The sequence below is a fragment of the Tachypleus tridentatus genome, chromosome 10 (assembly GCF_004210375.1).
Source record: "Tachypleus tridentatus isolate NWPU-2018 chromosome 10, ASM421037v1, whole genome shotgun sequence".
NCBI classification, from domain to species: Eukaryota; Metazoa; Arthropoda; class Merostomata; order Xiphosura; family Limulidae; genus Tachypleus; species Tachypleus tridentatus.
Window position 1 is genome coordinate 189524462 of NC_134834.1, and position 19237 is coordinate 189543698.

Here is a 19237-nt window from a genome sequence, read left to right on the forward strand (position 1 = left end):
AAAATCAGCGGTTTGATTCCCCGCGGTGGGCTCAGCAGATAGCCTAATGTGGCTTTACTATAAAAAACACACATTAGTTAATTAAATAACACTATATAACACAAATTTTACTTTTTCTTGTTCCTGGGCAGAAAGTGTTATTTCTTTATTGCTTATGCTTAAAGTAAAAGGAAAAGACCCATTGTTATCTTGAAACTTTGCTTTTGTGAACTGAATAATGAAATTTTCAAATTAACCATTTTTCCAGAACATTTCAGGAAGAATCAGTGCTGATTAGCTGATAGAGAATTTTCTCAAACTTACAAAAGTTTTAAAGTACTTTCTAGAATATTGTAGAACTTACGAGAATTTTCAAGATTCTTTTAAATTTTCTAGAACTTTGCCTATATATATATATCCACTCATCACTTCAGTTGAGTTCTACCTACCTAAGTGAACAAATAGACCTATCTGATTTTATCAGAGATGGCATCAAGAAGCTGGAAGCATTCTCCAGACGCATTCTGCTATGTATGTGGACAATTTATCAAGCCAAGAGCAAAAAAGTACACTGTGACAGCATCTGCTAAAATGTGTGAAGCCTACAAGGCATATTTCGGTATGTTTGGCGGAGATCATGACAAACCCTGGGCACCTCATTTTACCTGGGAGCAAAGGAAAAAACTCTACAAGGTAAGACGGAGAATGTTTGCTTGCTTGAATAGTAAGATTTTAGATTATACAAATTTTAGACCTTTTAAAATTTAAATACATTTGATTTTTTAATTTCTAATAGTGTAGAAAAATATCACATATAAAATACTTTGCATGAACCTCTTACACATTAGTTGTGGATGAAATAAATTTATTCTTCATAATAACAATTTTATTTTGCTCTTTCGCAGGATGGTACAGAGGGGAAAAAATAGGAAAAGAAATCGCTATACCAAGAATTCGGCGTGAACCCACTGACCATTCAAGCAATTGCTACTTCTCCACGGTGGACCCTTCCAAACGTCGGGCTAGCAAGAATGCATCTGCTATCAGGTATCTGGAACTTCCATCATCTATCGCTCCAGTGCCACACTACCCTGAGCTCCATGTACACTCACTAAATACATTGGAGTTTTTAACTCGAGTAGTGCTTTATAAACAAGAATCTAAACAACGAGGCCAGAGACTCCTAGTGTCAGGAAGCAGCACACATCATCTTTGCAAGAGACATGTCCAGCTATCTGATCTAATAATAAAGCTGAAAGTGTGGAATCAGGAATCCTTCGTCTCGAATATCGACATGATAACCACGAGGCCACACCTTGACGAGTTGATGAGTTTCTGGCAACAAAACTTAGATATTGCGCACTTATTTGTTTTTCAGATTTGTAAAATTGGGTAGGAATTATAAATAAATCAGCACTGTACGATTTTGTAAAAGTAAATAATTATCATGAATCCAATGCTTTAACAGGATATTTATTGAATCAAACTAGCATATATTGTTACAGTAACTAAAACATCGATTATTTTTAAAACAATCACTTTCAAAGATACGTAAGTTTCAATAGTTTACACAAACATTTGTATGTTGTTTTTGATGTTTCACCTAGTTGGCTTCTGAAAAGGAAAGGCTTTATGACAACAGCTTACTCAAATAGGTCGCGAGAACCTTCTAAAATATTTAAACAAATACTATCTTTAATATCTGGGGAAACATACCGACAAAATAAAACAGCACGATTCACAAAACAAACCACAAAGGCCAATATAGAAGGCCACAATTTTTCAATCAAATTATCGGAAGGGTTGACGTCTTTCCCGGTTTTCTGCTGTTGGATCAGCCTAGACTGTCATTGTACAAACTTTACTTTTGCACAAACGAGCTGAAACAAAAGTGTCAACATTAGGCATGTGAAATATAATAATCAAAATCGATAAGTATTTTTGATCAAATTTACCCTAACTCAGTAGATACAATAAAGTATCAATAACTTCTGATTGTATAAAAAACAAACAAATAATGAATCATCGCTAACAAGGATGATTTATTTATTTTAGAAATAAAATAACCAATGTAACTGATATTAAAAATAAACCACAATGAAACAAAAGCTTATGATGTTTAGAATACAATAATTCGACATTTCGGTAACGACGTTTATCTATCTTATATATTATCGCCCATAATCCTAATACTACCTTTGATGGTTCAGCTAATCTAGGAGATTATGCTTAGTTGCAAATTCATAAGCTAAGTTAAATGTGCAATTTAAATTTCAAAGAGTGAATATATATATGTATCTATATTCACATATATCAAACCATGAAACCAATACCCTTTATAAGACCGACATACACATTAGTGAAAACCAAACAACTAGAAACACTTAATTATATAAATCAATTAACCATGAAACGAAAACATAAAACTGAATAATGAATTAGATGCTGAAATTCTATAAATATCTCGAAAGTTGTGGTAAGTTTAGAAGATTGGGGTTTCTCATTTGAACACATAAGCCAAAGATGGCTCACTTAAATAGTTCAAAACATCGGGTCAAATTATAATACCTGGATTGAATTGTATTCACCAATAAAACTACTGTAAAATTCGACTAAGTATGATATTTGGAAGTATCTGTATCGAGAGAACATAAAAATGTGGAACATGTTGTTTATTTGTTTCATATTTATTCCTCAAAGGTATAGAAGATGTATCTGCGCATAACTGTCCCTAATTATTATCTAATATTCGAGAACAATTCAGACGAGGATTTGACGGTCACTAATAGAGCGCATCCGTGGCACAAACCATAAACCTTCTAAACCACAATCCGAGTACACCAACCACTTGGCCATATCTGGTCAATTATTGCATCGAATGCATCACACCGTAACAGTAAAATCAAAATTCTCTCTTTTTTATTATTTATTTTGAACAGTGGCTGTCCTAAACTTGTTCTATAACTGTATAAATTAAACGTGGTGTGATGAGAATGTTCATTCCTTATCGTTAGAGGACGCTTCAGGACAATATGAGATTTTACGGGCCCGGCATGGCCAAGCGTGTTAAGGCGTGCGACTCGTAATTTGAGTGTCTCAGGTTTGCATCCTCGTCACACTAAACATGCTCGCCTTTTCAGCCGTGGGGGCGTTATAATGTGACTGTCAATCCCACTATTCGTTGGTAAAATAGTAGCCCAAGCGTTGGCGGTGGGTGGTGATGACTAGTTGCCTTCCTTCTAGTCTTACACTGCTAAATTAGGGACGGCTAGCACAGATAGCCCTCGAGTAGCTTTGTGCGAAATTCAGAAACAATGATTTTTTGGCCATTTCCAAACACAATATATTTATAGATATATACACATGGTGTCCGAAATGATTATGTAAAAAATAAAATTAAATACCAGTAAAAATTAAATACAAATACAAGTAGCAGGTTTGTAAGTGTTGCATTAAATTGTTGTTATTATTTCTTTGATAAACAAACTGATACTGGAACTTCGTATCTTCACATGCTACAAGTTTCTTTATTCTACAACTTTGAGAAACTGTGGCTTGTTATAAAAAGCTATTTTTCAACAGTAGCACTGCTCATTCTTCTTAGAGTTACTAAAATGTTTTTTACTCAAAGTTTTCCAGATCTTTGGATTAGTACGGGAGGACGTATTAAATGGTCCTCAAGTTCGCCCGATTTAACCCCCCTCTGATTTTTCATCTCCGGGGATTTTTGAAAACTGAATCTTGCCATAACTAACCAAAATAACTTTTATGAACTGAAACATGTGATTCGTGAAACTAGGTTATCCATTCATAATGTTGTGTTGGAAACATACAAAAACATGAAAAAGGAGGAATTGTAAAAAAAATGAAGAATTTTCAAAATTATTCATAAAAAAAAGAGGCGGCCCGGCATGACCAGGTAGTAGCGCTGGACGCGTAATCTGAGAGTCGCGGGTTCGAATCCCCGTAAAAGAGTAGCCCGAGAGTTGGCAGGGGTTGTTGATTTGTAGCTGCCTTCGCTCTAGTCTTTGTGCCAAATTCTAAAACAAACAAAATTAGAGACGGCTAGCGCAGATAGCCCTCTTATTGCTTTGCGCGAAATTAATAAACAAACAATGAAAAACACAAACTTTCTTTTTGCCAAAATTTCTTTGATTTTCCCCAAAACACAAAACTTTGAAAAACCTTGAACAAATTGAATCAATTTCCCGTTTCATATAACATGTTTAGTAAAAACAAAATTACTTGTCTTACTTTTACGAATTATCATTTTCAGTCTTTCGATAAATTTGCCCTTGAGGTTTCCCTTTTCCTTTCCTTCCTTCATGAGCTCAGATTGTAGAAACTCTTGTAGATGTTTCAGAACCCGGAAGTTTAGCGAAAAATCTGTCTAAAAAAGTAACCCTATATGTGTTAATAATTCATGTTTGAGAGTTAATATCTGTTGTTATCCCCTTTTTAGGTGTTTACAAAACTGATAACTGAGAATATGAAATTTTGAACAGTAATTTGTCATATTAAAACTTTACAAAATAATGACAAATGGGTAAACTTTACAAATTTAATTACAAAAGTTTTGGAAATGGGAAAATTTCCATATTCCTTGACTGTATCATGAAATAATCATACGATATATATATATATTTACAGCTTTCAATATTAGTTATTCTAATTGTGGATATATAAATGGTTCATTTATCATTAATGTAATACGAAAGGTCAATGAATAAATTCTGCATTCTACAAGCTACTTTCTCTTTGCTTTCACTCTACCATAATTTTATCAATGTGTGGTTTTGAATTATTGTTTCAAATATCTCACGTTACTCTACTCAATTCAGTCAAGTTGCATGGCTGAAGTCTAATCTTTCGACTTCCATATACGCCCATTTAGTGTTGATAGTATTCAAATCTGAAATTTGTGTAGGCTAAGCCACGGATTACAAGCTCTGGACCTGATCATTTAAGTCCATTTATATATAAAATATAACGAGATGAAAAATTGACACAGTGATTGATTCATATACATCACATAGAGATAAAATAACTAACCATTCTAACGTACGTAAACCTTCTTGTTCGGGAATTTCATATTCTAAGAATTTTCTTGCAAAGGTACATAAAGAAATATCTGTAACTTTCAATTGATACACGATAGGATGGGTAGGTAGTCAAATACCACACGTTGTGATACTAGATTGTAGTTAAAAAATCTACTCCATGTGACGTTAAACTCAAAGTTTGTTTATCTAGTTTTTCTTAAGGTATCATATAAACATATTGTGTTGACATTGAAATTGTTTAAAATAAAATTATACGTATTTAATGTACTACACGTTTTCATAAACAAAATATTCTACTTATAGTTTTTTCTGGCCCGTCATGACCAAACTGTTAGAGCGCTCTACTTGTAACCTGAGGTAAGCGGGTTCGAATCCACGTCCCATACAGGCTCGCCCTCTCAGTCGTGTGGACATTATAACGCGTCGGTCAATCCCACAACTTGTTGGTAAAAGAGTAGCCCAAGAGTTGGCGGAGGGTGGTGATGACTGACAAAAAATTCTCAACAAAGCAACAAAAAGAAATTAAAAATACAATAAAAAATTCACGTTCATAACGTTTCGATTATACCTATCACCAGATTTGCACTCTCAGTGTTTTTATTAGCACTTTTCCTGAGTCAATATTAATAACAATAGAAAAATGAGCTTGAAATTAGATAAATAAGTAAAAACTAATTTACTTTGAATATCATTTTAATAATATATTAACTGTTTTTTGTTAAGTATAAATGTGAACAACGGTCTTTCGGTGCAGTCACCATCACGGGCATCAAAACCCTGTTTTTAGTGTTATAAGAGTTCAGTTTCCCTCGTGAGCTTCTCAGAGTCTATAATGTTTCTGTCCTAGTCTCGCTGTGACTGGTGTGCCTCAAAAACGGTTCTGATATTCACTCTTGATTCAGGTACTCTCATATACTGTTATTAAAAGTACACTCAGGGCTTAAGTTCACTACTATTGTTTTAACTCATGAGAGTTCACAATAACTTTCAGTATGCTTTGAAAACACTGTAAGTATTACATGCATGTAAAAATGACCATTATTTTTTCTCAGAGATTTGGGTGAACAACACAATTTGCGTACAATGGTCCTTTGTGTCGAAATGATAGACCAGATGGATAGCAACTAGTCAATATGATCCACAGCTCACCGTGGATTATTCTTGTCTGACGTGATGAAGGAATTTGACCATCAGCCTGACAGCACACCACTGACCACAAGTTCGGACCATACGAGGGCTAGCCGTCCCTAATTTAGCAATGTACGACTAAAGATAAGGCAATCGTCACCACCCACCATCAACTCTTGGGCTACTCTTTTATGAACTATTTGAGAGTCACATTATGACGCCCCACGCCTGATAGAGACAGCATGTTTCGTGGAATGGGGATTCGAACTCGCGACCCTCGGATTACGAGTCGAACACCTCAACTAAGCTGGCCATGCCGGGCCGAAAGGGGGGGATAATATTTACCACTTATATTTTTTAAATCAGCGAACAAATTTTTGTTTATTTGTTTCTGGTTCGCATCCCCGTCGCGCCAAACATGCTCGCCCTATCAGCCGTGGGGGCGATATAATGTTACGGTCAATCCCACTATTCGTTGGTTAAAGAGTAGCCCAAGAGTTGGCGGTGGGTGGTGATGACTAGCTGCCTTCCCTCAAGTCTTACACTGCAAAATTAGGGACGGCTAGCACAGATGGCCCTCGAGTAGCTTTGTGCGAAATTCAAAAACAAACAAACTTGTTTCTGATAATTTTCTTTAAAAACTAAAACAGTGAACGTTTCATGTACTTACTGCTCCATATAAACTCTTCCGTTGGATTGACGGCAACTGGTGATTGCGGTGGACCTTACCGTCACCTTTTCTACTAAAGATGGGTTGTGCTGAAGCAAAGTGGACGAGAACGCTCAGAACCGTAAGTAAAGCTGTGGTCTTCATCTTTCGACCCGTTCAGATTTTCTGCCGTTGAAATTTGTGACAACTCAAGTCACCGTGTTTTTATATGAAATGACAAGCTGGGCTGAATATGGTATTATATTATGACATAAAAAGCTCCGTGTGTTACACAATAAAACAACCCACTTTATGACATTAACTAACTTTCATTAGAGATAACGGGTCTATAATGAAAGATGTATCTATAAATATATCAATTACTGATTATACGTATACCATGTGCGTCGTAAACACACCCGTTCGGTTAATATTAAGTAATTGAGATATTGTGTGATTTATCAAGTTACGAAATAGAAAAGTTCTTTTTAACCAATTAGAGATCATAATAACTAATTATTTTCAAATAATTAATTTTTATATTTACATCGACAGAAGCAACCTTAAATTAAACGTTAAATATATTCTCGATAATTGTGACAACAACTTTTAAAACATTATTTATAATACCGCTGAAACTAAACTGGTTTGCTATTTTTAAAATTTCTCTCTAAGCTTCTCCGGGGCTGTCTGGGCTAACTGTTTCTAATTAAGCAGTGGTAGGTCACAGGGAAGACAGCGAATAAATACCACCCACCGCCAATTCTTGGGTTGCTCTCTTACCAACGAATAGTGGAATTGACAGAAATATTATAACTCTCCCACGGCTGAAAAGGCGAGCATGTGTGACGGGAAATCGAACCCGCAACCCTCAGATTAGGAGTCGAGCGCCCAAACCACATGACCATACCGGGTCGCAGTGAGTTGGAAGAATCGAAACATGACTGTATTTAATCGGTTTCAAATCAATAATTTATCAGTTAATTAATTTATTTACAATTAAATCGTCTTAAAACTAGGTCATTAGTTAATTAGTTAACCGCTAGTACAGCGGTAAGGCTACATATTTACAACGTTAAAATCAGCGGTTCGATTCGCAGCGGTGAGCTCAGCAGATAGCCCGATGTAGCTTTACTATAAAAAAAACAGACAAACACACTATGTAACAAAATTTTTACTTTTTTTTTGGTCCTGGACAGAAAGTGTTATTTCACAATTGCTTATGCTAAAGTAAATGGGAAAAGTCCTATTTTTCTCTTCAAAGTTTACTTTTGTGACCTGGGAGCGTATTACGAAAACATGATAGGAGACTACATTTGGGGGCTGATACGTGAAAGTGATTTACATTACAGTCGAAAATCTCGAAAAACTACTCACTTCTGAACATGTTTGTATAACTTTAGTATAAATACATGTAAATCTTGATTCATATGTTGTTTTATTTAGACCTTATGTAAATGAAAATGTGCAAATTTTCCCGTTTTTACATATAAAATAGGTTAATTTCTAAATTTCATTATCCAGGTCACAAAAGCAAATTTTGAAGGGAATAATGGCCATTTTCTGTACTTTTACAACATAAGCAGTTAAAGAATAACACATACTATCCAGGAACAAAATTTGTGTTACATAGTGTAATTTATAATTAAGACGTTCTAAATAAAGGACACTTATCACTATATTATAAATTATATTTCTTGGCCATTTAAATGTTCCAGGAAGAACAATATTATGTATTAATTAAAACTTAGACTTTCATCAGTTTAACTAATGTTATAACTGTACGAGACAGCTCAGTTACATATGTTTTACAAAGGTGAATTGTCTCCTACGTATACATCGTATTACTAAAACAAATTGTTTTTAAGTGTGTCTGAACGTGCGTCAAAAACGCAACGTATGAGTGTATTTTCATATAGCAAAGCACCGTCGAGCTAACTGCTGAATCCACCGAGTGGGATAGAACACCCTGATTTTAGTGTTGTAAGTTATTAGACTTACCGCTGTACCAGCGTGGAACAATGGAACGTTTATTAAATATTATGTAATTATTAAGCTTACACTTTCATTTATTTGTTTTGGATTTGTTTGGAATTAAGCACAAAGCTACTCAATGAGCTCTCTGTGTTGTGCCCACCACCGGTATCTAAACTCGGGTTTTAGCGGTGTGAGTGCGTAGACGTTCCGATCTGACACTGTGGAGCAATTTTGAGTTTAAGTTTTAACTTCACAAAACGTTTCATATAACACATGATACCATACAGTTTTAACTTATACGAATTTTATAAATGCGGAAACTACACCTTTACATATGATGAATGTCCAGATCTAAGCTACTCGAGGGCTATCTGTGCTAGCCGTCCCTAATTTAGCAGTGTAAGACTAGAGTGAATGCAGCTAGTCATCACCACCCACCGCCAACTCTTGGGTAACCCTTTTACCAACGAATAGTGGGATTGACCGTAACTTTATAGCGCCCCCATGGCTGAAAGCTCGAGAATGTTTGGTGTGAAGGGGATTCGAACCCGCGATCCTCAGGTTTCGAATCACACGCCTTAACCCACCTGTCTATGCCGGGCCTGATAAACGAGTTAAATACGTATAGACCGTACGAATAATAATAAAACGTTTACGTTAGCTTGGCTAGACATGTCAAGGGGTTAAGGAACTCGACCCGTAATCCGAGGGTCGCGTGTTCGAATCCCCTTCACACCGAAAATGCTCACCCTTTCAGCCGTGGGGGCGGTTCATTATTCGTTGAGAAAAGAGTAGTCCAAGAGTTGACCGCTGAGAGGTGATGACTGGCTGCCTTTCCTCTAGTCTTACACTGCTAAATTTGGGATGGATAGCGCAGATAGCCCTCGAGTAGCTTTGCGCGAAATTCAAAACAAACCAAATAATCAAGTTAGCTTAATGATTTATTTGAGAAAAGATTAAGACTGTGTTTTATTCGCATACTTTAAAAAATAAAGATAGAACAGAGAAGCGTTATTTCTGTCTGATTGTTGTATCTGTTTGAACACACGTGTCTATAATATTTTAATGATAACGTGTTTCCCAGCTACACAGTGGGCTATGTACGTTCTGCTTACCTCGGATATTTACGAGCCACAGATTTAGGGGTTGTGAGACCCCAAAGTTACATCTCACCACCAGACCTTGATTAAATTCAATAATAAATAAATGAATCATTTCAATAACCTTGTTAAAGTAACCGTGTGTTCTTTTTTGTTAAAGAACTGTCGTTTCAAACTATAAAATGGTTCATCTGTGCGTAATCATCTGTAACCTTGAGTTGATAAGCTGGTCAACATGTACCAATCATCAACTCTTGGATTACTGTTCCCTGATTGTAAAGCTGGATTAAGCTGATACTTTAATAGCATACCTACGGCCCGAAAGCGCGATTTGCGTTTCTGCTGAAACGGGTCACGAACTTGGAAGCGTTGGATACACAGTTTGGTTGCGCCCGACTCGAAAATTTAACTCACTATTTTATTATATTATACCTGGACTAAAACAACTGTAGTGTATTCAGTTAAACTATTTACACTTTCCATAAATTAATTCACAAGTTTGCAGTAGTTATTGATAATTATATATTTATTTATATAATCAACAAAGTTTACAGTGGCTCAGCGGTATACCTGCGGACTCCCAAACTAAAATGGGTTTCGATACCCTTGGTGTGTATAGAACAGATAGCCCATTGTGTAGCTTAGTGCTTATTTAAAAAAAAACAACAACAAGCAGCAATACGAATATCTTCTACAAAAACAAAATATTTTAGTTTTATGGTAAATAGATTATTGTATTGAATTAAGCACAAAGCAACACAAGGGGCTATCTACCCATCAGAGGCATCGAAACCCCGTTTTTAGTGTTGTAAGTCCGCAGGCATATCGCTAAGGCACTGGGGACAGGTAAATAGATATTGTATTAAAGTGATATAAACAGAAACAGAATAAACAACATAAAACAAATAGAGATTTATATAAGTAATATTTGTTTGAATCAAATCCAAACGTTTTGAAAATCAGATTTAATATATGTTCTTTTATTATCATATTATATATATATTCCTTTTTTTCTAAACTAGATTTGCCGACAAACGTCGAATTGCTCAAATATAAAATAAAATAATTTAGAGCTCTAAGAATGTTTTTTTTTTTTTTAAATTGAATCCAAATGAAATCAGTTTTATTTCCCAAAGATGAAATTCTGGAATTCAAACTGCTCTATGAGTGTAACCAGTATACACAAAGAACGCTTGAGCTCAACAATTGGACATTGGATTTAAATTTCCAGATGTGTTTTCTCTTGCAGAAATGTTGTTCCTATTTAGCACTGAATAAGCAATTACGTTCTTTGTAGTACAGTTGCATAATAGGCTTAGGTATGATGAAATTTGGCTAAAATATCATGATATTCAGTTATATGGATATTATTTTGAGAGTAGTGAGATTCTTATCTCAAATGAACTTGGTTTAATTTTAGGTGGACAGTAATGCTTGACCTCAACATTTGTTAACACGAGACCGAACAGTTTTTCTTTTTTTAAAACATAAGTTTCACAGAAATTCACCTGTGACACACTTCAAAGATCGATTTTTCATTCACCTCATCCAGCATGCAGGAAAACAGCTGGGTAAATTATATTAGAAACTTGTCTCAAAGACATTTAAGAATACACAATTGAAAATATGTGTTGATTGTCTGGAATAGACGTATTCACAGTCGAGGTGAGCATTGTTGTTTGTTTGTAGTAGGCATACAATTGTATTGATTACTTGTGGAACATACATTCGTTATTACGTTGTACTTGTGGTACATACATTCGTTATTACGTTGAAGTGAGTTGATTACGTGTGGAAGATATATTCATTAAGAAGATGAAGTGAGTTGATTACGTGTGGAAGATATGTTCATTATGAAGATGAAGTTAATGATTACTTAAGAAAGATGTAAAAATCTATCTTCAGAAGCAACCAAACCTATCTTGTGCTTAATTAACAAGCTGTCGTAGATCCAATTTTGAATATCACCCCTAATCTTAAAATGTACGGTTTCATATGATGGAGTTCTTACGGTGAAGCCAACGCCTCAGGTGTGGTTTGGTTTGTTTTGAATTTTGCGCAAAGCTACACGAGGGCTATCAGCGCTAGCCGTCCCTAATTTTGCAGTGTAAGACTAGAGGGAAGGCAGCTAATCATCACCAACAACCACCAACCCTTAGGCTACTCTTCTAGAAACACACAGTGGGATTCACCGCCACATTATAACGCCTCAGAGGATAAAAGAGCGAACGTTTTTGGTGTGACAGGAATTCGGACCCGTGACCTTTGGATTACTAGGCGATTGTCTTAAACACCTGGCCATGCGAGGCCAATAGGAATAAAACGATTTAACATTCAATATAAAAATGTGAGTGGGCTCACCACTCACCACTTCAGTTGAGTTCTCCCTTCCTAAGTGAACACACAGACTTATCTGATTTTATTAGAGATGGCATCAAGAAGCTGCAAGCATTCTCTGGATGCATTCTGGTAAAACGTGTGAGGAATACAAGGCATATTTCGGCATGTCTATCGGGGATCATGACAAACCATGGACACCTCATTTTACCTGGGAGTAAAGCAAAAAAACTCTACAAGGTAAGACGGAGAATTTTTGCTTGCTTGAATAGTAAGATTTTAGATTATACAGATTTTAGACGATTTAAAATTAAAATTTATTTTATTTTTTAATTTCTAATAGTATAGAAAAAATATCACATATAAAATGAACCTCTTACACATTAGTTGTGGATGGAACACATTTATTCTTCATAAGAACAATTTTATTTTGCTCTTTTGCAGGATGGTACAGAGGGGAAAAAAAGAGCCATGAAGTTCGCTCTTCCAAGAATTTTGCGTGAACCCACTGACCATTCAAGCAATTGCTACTTCTCCACGGTGGACCCTTCCAAACGTTGGGCTAACAAGAATGCATCTGCTATCATTTATCTGGGCCTAACATCATCCATCGCTCCAGTGCCACATGCCCTGAGCTCCCTGTACACTCAGTAAATACAATGAAGTTGTAACAAAAATGAACATCAGTGGTTTGTTTAAAGCGATATAAAATTATTAAAAACAAGTAAACAAACAATAACTTATAACTGATGGTATTTCAGAGTTGAATGAGAATTTTTAACTCGAGTAGTGCTTTATAAACAAGAATCTAAACAATGAGGCCAGAGACCCCTAGTGTCAGCAAGCAGCACCCATCATCTTTGCAAGAGACCTGTCCAGCTGTCTGATGTAATAATAAAGCGGAAAGTGTGGATTCAGGAATCCTTCGTTTCCAATCTCGACGCGATAACCACAAGGCCACATCTTGACGAGTTGATGAGTTTCTGGCAACAAAACTTAGATATTGCGCAATTATTTGTTTTCAGATTTCTAAAACTGGATAGGAATTATAAATAAATCAGCACTGTACGATTTTGTAAAAGTAAATATTTATCATAAATCCAATGTTTTAACAGATATTTATTGAATCCAAGTAGCATATATTGTTACAATAATTAAAACATCGATTATTTTTAAAACAATCTCTTTCAAAGGTATTCAAGGTTCAAACAACATTTTTATGTTGTTTTTGATGTTTTACGTAGTAGGCTTCTGAAAAGAAAAGGCTTTATGACAACAGCTTACCGAAATAGGTAGCCACAACCTTCTAAAATATTTAAACAAATATTATCTTTGATACCTGGGGAAACATACAGACAAAATAACGCAGAACGATTCATAAAACAAACCACAAAGGCCAATATAGAAAGCCACAATGTTTCAATCAAATTAACGGAAGAGCTGACGTCTACGCTGATTTTCTGCTCTTGGTTCAGCCTAGACTATCATTGTACAAAGTTTACTTTTGCACAAACGACCTGAAACGAAAGTGTCAACATTAGGCATGTGAAATATGATAATCAAAATCGATAAGTATTTTTGATGTTTGGAATACAATAATTCGACAATTCGGTAACGACGTTTATCTATTTTTAATAATATCGACCATAATCCATATAATACCTTTGATGGTTCAGCTAATTTAGGAGATTAGGCTTAGTTGCAAATTCATAAGCTAAGTTAAATGTACAATTTAATTTCAAAGAGTGAATATATTTATGTATCTATGTTCACATATATCGAACCATGTAACCAATACTCTTTATAAGACCGACATACACATTAGTGAAAACAAAACAACTAGAAACACTTAATTATATAAATCAATTAACCATGAAACGAAAACCTAAAACTGAATAATGAATTAGATGCTGAAATTCTATAAATATCTCGAAAGTTGTGGTAAGTTTAGAAGATTGGGGTTTCTCCTTTAAACACATAAGCCAAAGATGGCTTACTTAAATAGTTCAAAACATCGGGTCAAATTATAATACCTGGATTGAATTGTATTCACCAATAAAACTACTGTAAAATTCGACTAAGAATGATATTTGGAAGTATATGTATGGACAAAACATAAAAATGTGGAACATGTTGTTTATTTGTTTCATATTTATTGCTCAAAAGTATAGAAGATGTATCAGCGCATAACTGTCCCTAATTATTATCTAATATTCGAGAACAATTTGGCCAAGAATTTGACGGTCACTAATAGGGTGCATCCGTGACACAAACCATAAACCCTCTAAACCACAATCCGAGTACACCAACCACTTGCCCATATCTGGTCAATTATTGCATCGAATGCATCACACTGTAACAGCAAAATCAAAATTCTCTCTTTTTTATTTTCTTTTGAACAGTGGCTGTCCTAAACTTGTTCTATAACTGTATAAATTAAACGTGGTGTGATAAGAATGTTCATTCCTTATCATTAGAGAACTCTTCAGGACAATATGAGTTTTTACGGGCCCGGCATGGCCAAGCGTGTTAAGGCGTGCGACTCGTAATTTGAGGGTCTCAGGTTTGCATCCTCGTCACACTAAACATGCTCGTCTTTTCAGCCGTGTGGGCGTTATAATGTGCTGTCAATCCCACTATTCGTTGGTAAAAAAGTAGCCCAAGCGTTGGCGGTGGGTGGTGATGACTAGCTGCCTTCCCTCTAGTCTTACACTGCTAAATTAGGGACGGCTAGCACAGATAGCCCTCTAGTAGCTTTGTGCGAAATTCAGAAACAATGATTTTTACCATTTCCAAACACTTTATATATATATATATATATATAAACATATACACATGGTGTCCGAAAATGATAATGTAAAAAATAAAATTAAATACAAATACAAGTAGCAGGTTTGCAAGTGTTACATTAAATTGTTGTTATTATTTCTTTCATAAACAAACTGATACTGGAACTTCGTATCTTCACATGCTACAAGTTTCTTTATTCTACAACTTTGAGAAACTGTGGTTTGTTATAAAAGCTATTTTTCAACAGTAGCACTGATCATTCTTCTTAAAGTTACTAAAATGTTTTTTACTCAAAGTTTTCCAGATCTTTGGATTGGTACGGGAGGACGTATTAAATAGTCCTCAAGTTCGCCCGATTTAACCCCCTCTGATTTTTCATCTCCGGGGCTTTTTGAAAACTGAATCTTGCCATAACTAACCAAAATAACTTTTATGAACTGAAACATGTGGTTCGTGAAGCTAGGTTATCCATTCATAATGTTGTGTTGAAAACATACAAAAACATGAAAAAGGAGGAATTGTAAAGAAAATGAAGAATTTTCAAAATTATTCATAAAAAAAAGAGGCGGCCCGGCATGACTAGGCAGTAGCGCTGGACGCGTAATCTGAGTGTCGCGGGTTCGAATCCCCGTAAAAGAGTAGCCCGAGAGTTGGCAGGGGGTGTTGATTTGTAGCTGCCTTCGCTCTAGTCTTTGTGCTAAATTCTAAAACAAACAAAATTAGAGACGGATAGCGCAGATAGCCCTCTTATTGCTTTGCGCGAAATTAATAAACAAATAATGAAAAACACAAACTTTCTTTTTGCCAAAATTTCTCTGATTTTCCCCAAAACACAAAACTTTGAAAAACCTTGAACAAATTGAATCAATTTCCCGTTTCATATAACATGTTTAGTAAAAACAAAATTACCTGTCTTACTTTTACGAATTATCATTTTCAGTCTTTCGATAAATTTGCCCTTGAGGTTTCCCTTTTCCTTTCCTTCCTTCATGAGCTCAGATTGCAGAAACTCTTGTAGATGTTTCAGAAGCCGGGCCTTTAGCGAAAAATCTGTCTAAAAAAGTAACCCTATATGTATTAATAATTCATGTTTGAGAGATAATATCTGTTGATAACTACTGTTTTGGTGTTTACAAAACTGATAACTGAAAATATGAAATTTTGAACAGTAATTTGTCATATTAAAGCTTTACAAAATAATGACAAATGGGTAAACTTTACAAATTTAATTACAAAAGTACTGGAAATGGTAAAATTTCCATATTCCTTGACTGTATCATGAAATAATCATACGATATATATATATATATTTACAGCTTTTAATATTAGTTATTCTAATTGTGGATATATAAATGGTTCATTTATCATTAATGTAATACGAAAGGTCAATGAATAAATTCCGTATTCTACAAGCTACTTTCTCTTTGCTTTCACTCTACCATAATTTTATCAATATGTGGTTTTGAATTATTGTTTCAAATATCTCACGTTACTCTCTTCAATTCAACCAAGTTACACGGCTGACGTCTAATATTTCGACATCCATATACGCCCATTTTGTGTTTATAGTATTCAAATCGGAAATCTGTGTAGGTTAAGCCACGGTAGTGAGTGTTACGTCGGTTTCAGGTTCCAGGTATCCTTTCAGAACATTTTCTACATGTTGAGATCGAATCTTTGTCTTGCTCAATAGATATAACAGGACAAAAATGATGAAAAAAAATCTTCTTGTATCTACCAGCAGTCAGGGCACCATCACTTTTGTGTATATCTTCAGTATTACAGGGTGAGGTTCAGCTTACGTCTGTAGTGGTGTCCAACGAGCTTGACTCTAAACCGTGACAATACCCTTTTTTCAAACAAACTATAATTTATTATTGCTTAATGAAGTGATATTATATTTACCCGTAAAGCACGTTTCTTCAACTGTGCTTACCCTGTTCTTTGAAGTTCAGTGCTTACTTTCGACTTTTAAGCAGGTATACACCAGATGAAGCCACTTCATATTTACAATATACTGGAAGTAACATTCACACGTGTATTTACAGGTAGAGTATAGACTCAATCCCCGCTGGATAACTGTGTATCACTTAAAGAGATATTTATCTATGTTTAAGAAGAGTCTTTGCTTTCTACATGACCATTGATGCATATACATTACATAGAGATAAAATAACTAACCATTCTAACGTACATAAACCTTCTTGTCCGATAATTTCATTTTCTAAGAATTTTCGTGCAAAGTTACATAAAGATATATCCGTAACTTTCAATTGATACACGAGAGGATGGGTAGCTAGTCAAATACTACATGTTGTGATACTAAATTGTAATTAAATAATTTACTCTATGTGACGTTCAACTAAAAGTTTTTTATCAAGTTTTTTCTTTAGGTATGATTAAAATTTATTGTGTTGAAATTGCATGGCCTTTGGTTAGGACTCTCGAATGTAATCTGAGGATCGCAGGTTCGAATCACCGTCCCACCAAACATGCTTGCCCCTTTAGCCGTCGGGGTGTTATAATGTGATTGTGAAAAAGTTGATAAAAGAGTCCCCTAACAGTTGACGGTGGGTGCTGACGATTGCCTTATCTCTAGTCGTACACTGCTAAATTAGGGACGGCTAGCCCTCGTGTAACTTTGCGCGAAATTCAAAAACAAACTCCCCTTTTTTTCATGAGGAAGGGCGAATTCAGTGTTCGTGACTCATGTGGTCGGAACTTGTGGTGAGTGGTGTGCTGTAAGACTGATGGTCAAATCCCTTCATGACGTCACACAAGAATAATCCACGCGTGAGCTGTGGATCATATTGACTAGTTGCTATCCATCTTGTCTGTCATTTCGACACAAAGGACCGTTGTACGCAGATTGTGTTGTTCACCCAAATTTCTGAGAAAAAATAATGGCCACTTTTTACATGCATGTAATACTTACAATGTTTTCAAAGCATACTGGAAGTTATTGTAAACTCTTATGAGTTAAAACGACAGAAGTGAACTAAAGTCCTGAGTTTACTTGTAATAAGAGTATCTGAGAGTACCTCAATCAAGAGTGAATATCAGAACCGTTTTTGAGGCATACGAGTCACAGCGAGACTAGGACAGAAACATTATAGACTCTCAGAAGCTCACGAGGGAAACTGAACTCTTATAACACTAAAAACAGGGTTTTGATGCCCGTGGTGATGACTGCACCGAAAGACCGTTGTTCACATTTATATTTTACAAAAAACAAATAATATATTATTAAAATGATATTCAAAGTAAATTAGTTTTTACTATTTAGCTAATTTCAAGCTCATTTTTCTATTGTTATTAATATTGACTCAAGGAAAGTGCTAATAAAAAACTGAGAGTGCAAATCTGGTGATAGGTTTAATCGAAACGTTATGAATTTTTCCTAGTCGTCCATAATTTCGAGGTGTGAGACTAGAGGGAAGGCCAGCTAGTCATTACCACCTACCGCCAACTCTTGTGCTTCTCTTTCACCAACGAATAGTGGAATTTAACGTCACGTTATAACGTCTACACGGCTGAAAGGGCGAGGATGTTTCGTGGGACGAGGATTCAAAATCGCGACCCTCGGATTACGAGTCGAACGCCTTAACTCAGCTGGCCATGCCGGGACTAAAGGGGGAATAATATTTACCTCTTATATTTTGTAAGTCAGCGAACAAGTTTTGTTTATTTGTTTCTGGGAATTTCCTTGAAAAGAAAAAAACAGTGAACGTTTCATGTACTTACTGCTCCATGTAAACTCTTCCGTTGGATTGACGACAACTGGTGATTGCGGTGAACCTTACCGTCACCTTCTCCACTAAAGATGGGTTGTGCTGTAACAAAATAGATGAGAACGCTCAGAACCATAAATATAGCTGTAGTATTCATCTTTCGACCTGTTCCAAATTTTTTGCCTTTGAAATTTGTGGCTACTCAAGTCACCTGCTTTTATATGAGATGCTTGGCTGTGTTGAATTCGTCATTTCATAATATGCATCTTACTCTCAGTAGAGATAACGTGCAGGTAATTAAAAATGTATATACAAATATATTATTTAAGTGATTACAAACAACCATGTAGGTCGTAAACGAACGCGTTCGATTAATATTAATGATTTATGAAATTACAAAACAGAAAAGTTATTGCAAACCAATTACAGATTATAACCACACTAGCCTCATTATTTTCAAACAATTAATTTTTATATTTACAT

General features: G+C 35.3%; 1 protein-coding gene and 1 long non-coding RNA gene across 2 annotated transcripts in view; both read right to left on the reverse strand.

Annotated features, from left to right (window-relative positions):
* LOC143228300 (uncharacterized) overlaps window positions 1-18918 on the reverse strand; it is a 28970-nt gene extending 10052 nt beyond the window's left edge. Inside the window, exon 1 of the long non-coding RNA XR_013015308.1 lies at window positions 18768-18918. This is a non-coding gene — a long non-coding RNA (uncharacterized LOC143228300). The remainder of the gene's footprint in view (window positions 1-18767) is intronic.
* Window positions 1579-7001, reverse strand: LOC143228299 (uncharacterized). Its single transcript, XM_076459578.1, has 3 exons — window positions 6841-7001; window positions 4234-4369; window positions 1579-1859 (listed from the first exon to the last, which is right to left on the reverse strand). Exons 1-3 carry the CDS (start codon window positions 6982-6984, stop codon window positions 1819-1821), a joined length of 321 nt encoding a protein of 106 aa, XP_076315693.1. The 5' UTR covers window positions 6985-7001; the 3' UTR covers window positions 1579-1818.
* Window positions 18919-19237: the final 319 nt, after the last annotated feature.

What these genes read in the sequence shown, in the direction of transcription:
- LOC143228299 (XM_076459578.1), bottom strand. Translation starts at nt 6,984, where the DNA reads ATGAAGACCACAGCTTTACTTACGGTTCTGAGCGTTCTCGTCCACTTT. An exon ending in GGAAGAGTTTATATGGAGCA is followed by an intron (nt 4,370 to 6,840) that starts GTAAGTACATGA and finishes TTACTTTTTTAG; the next exon opens with ACAGATTTTTCGCTAAACTT. An exon ending in GAAAATGATAATTCGTAAAA is followed by an intron (nt 1,860 to 4,233) that starts GTAAGACAAGTA and finishes CTTTTGTTTCAG; the next exon opens with CTCGTTTGTGCAAAAGTAAA.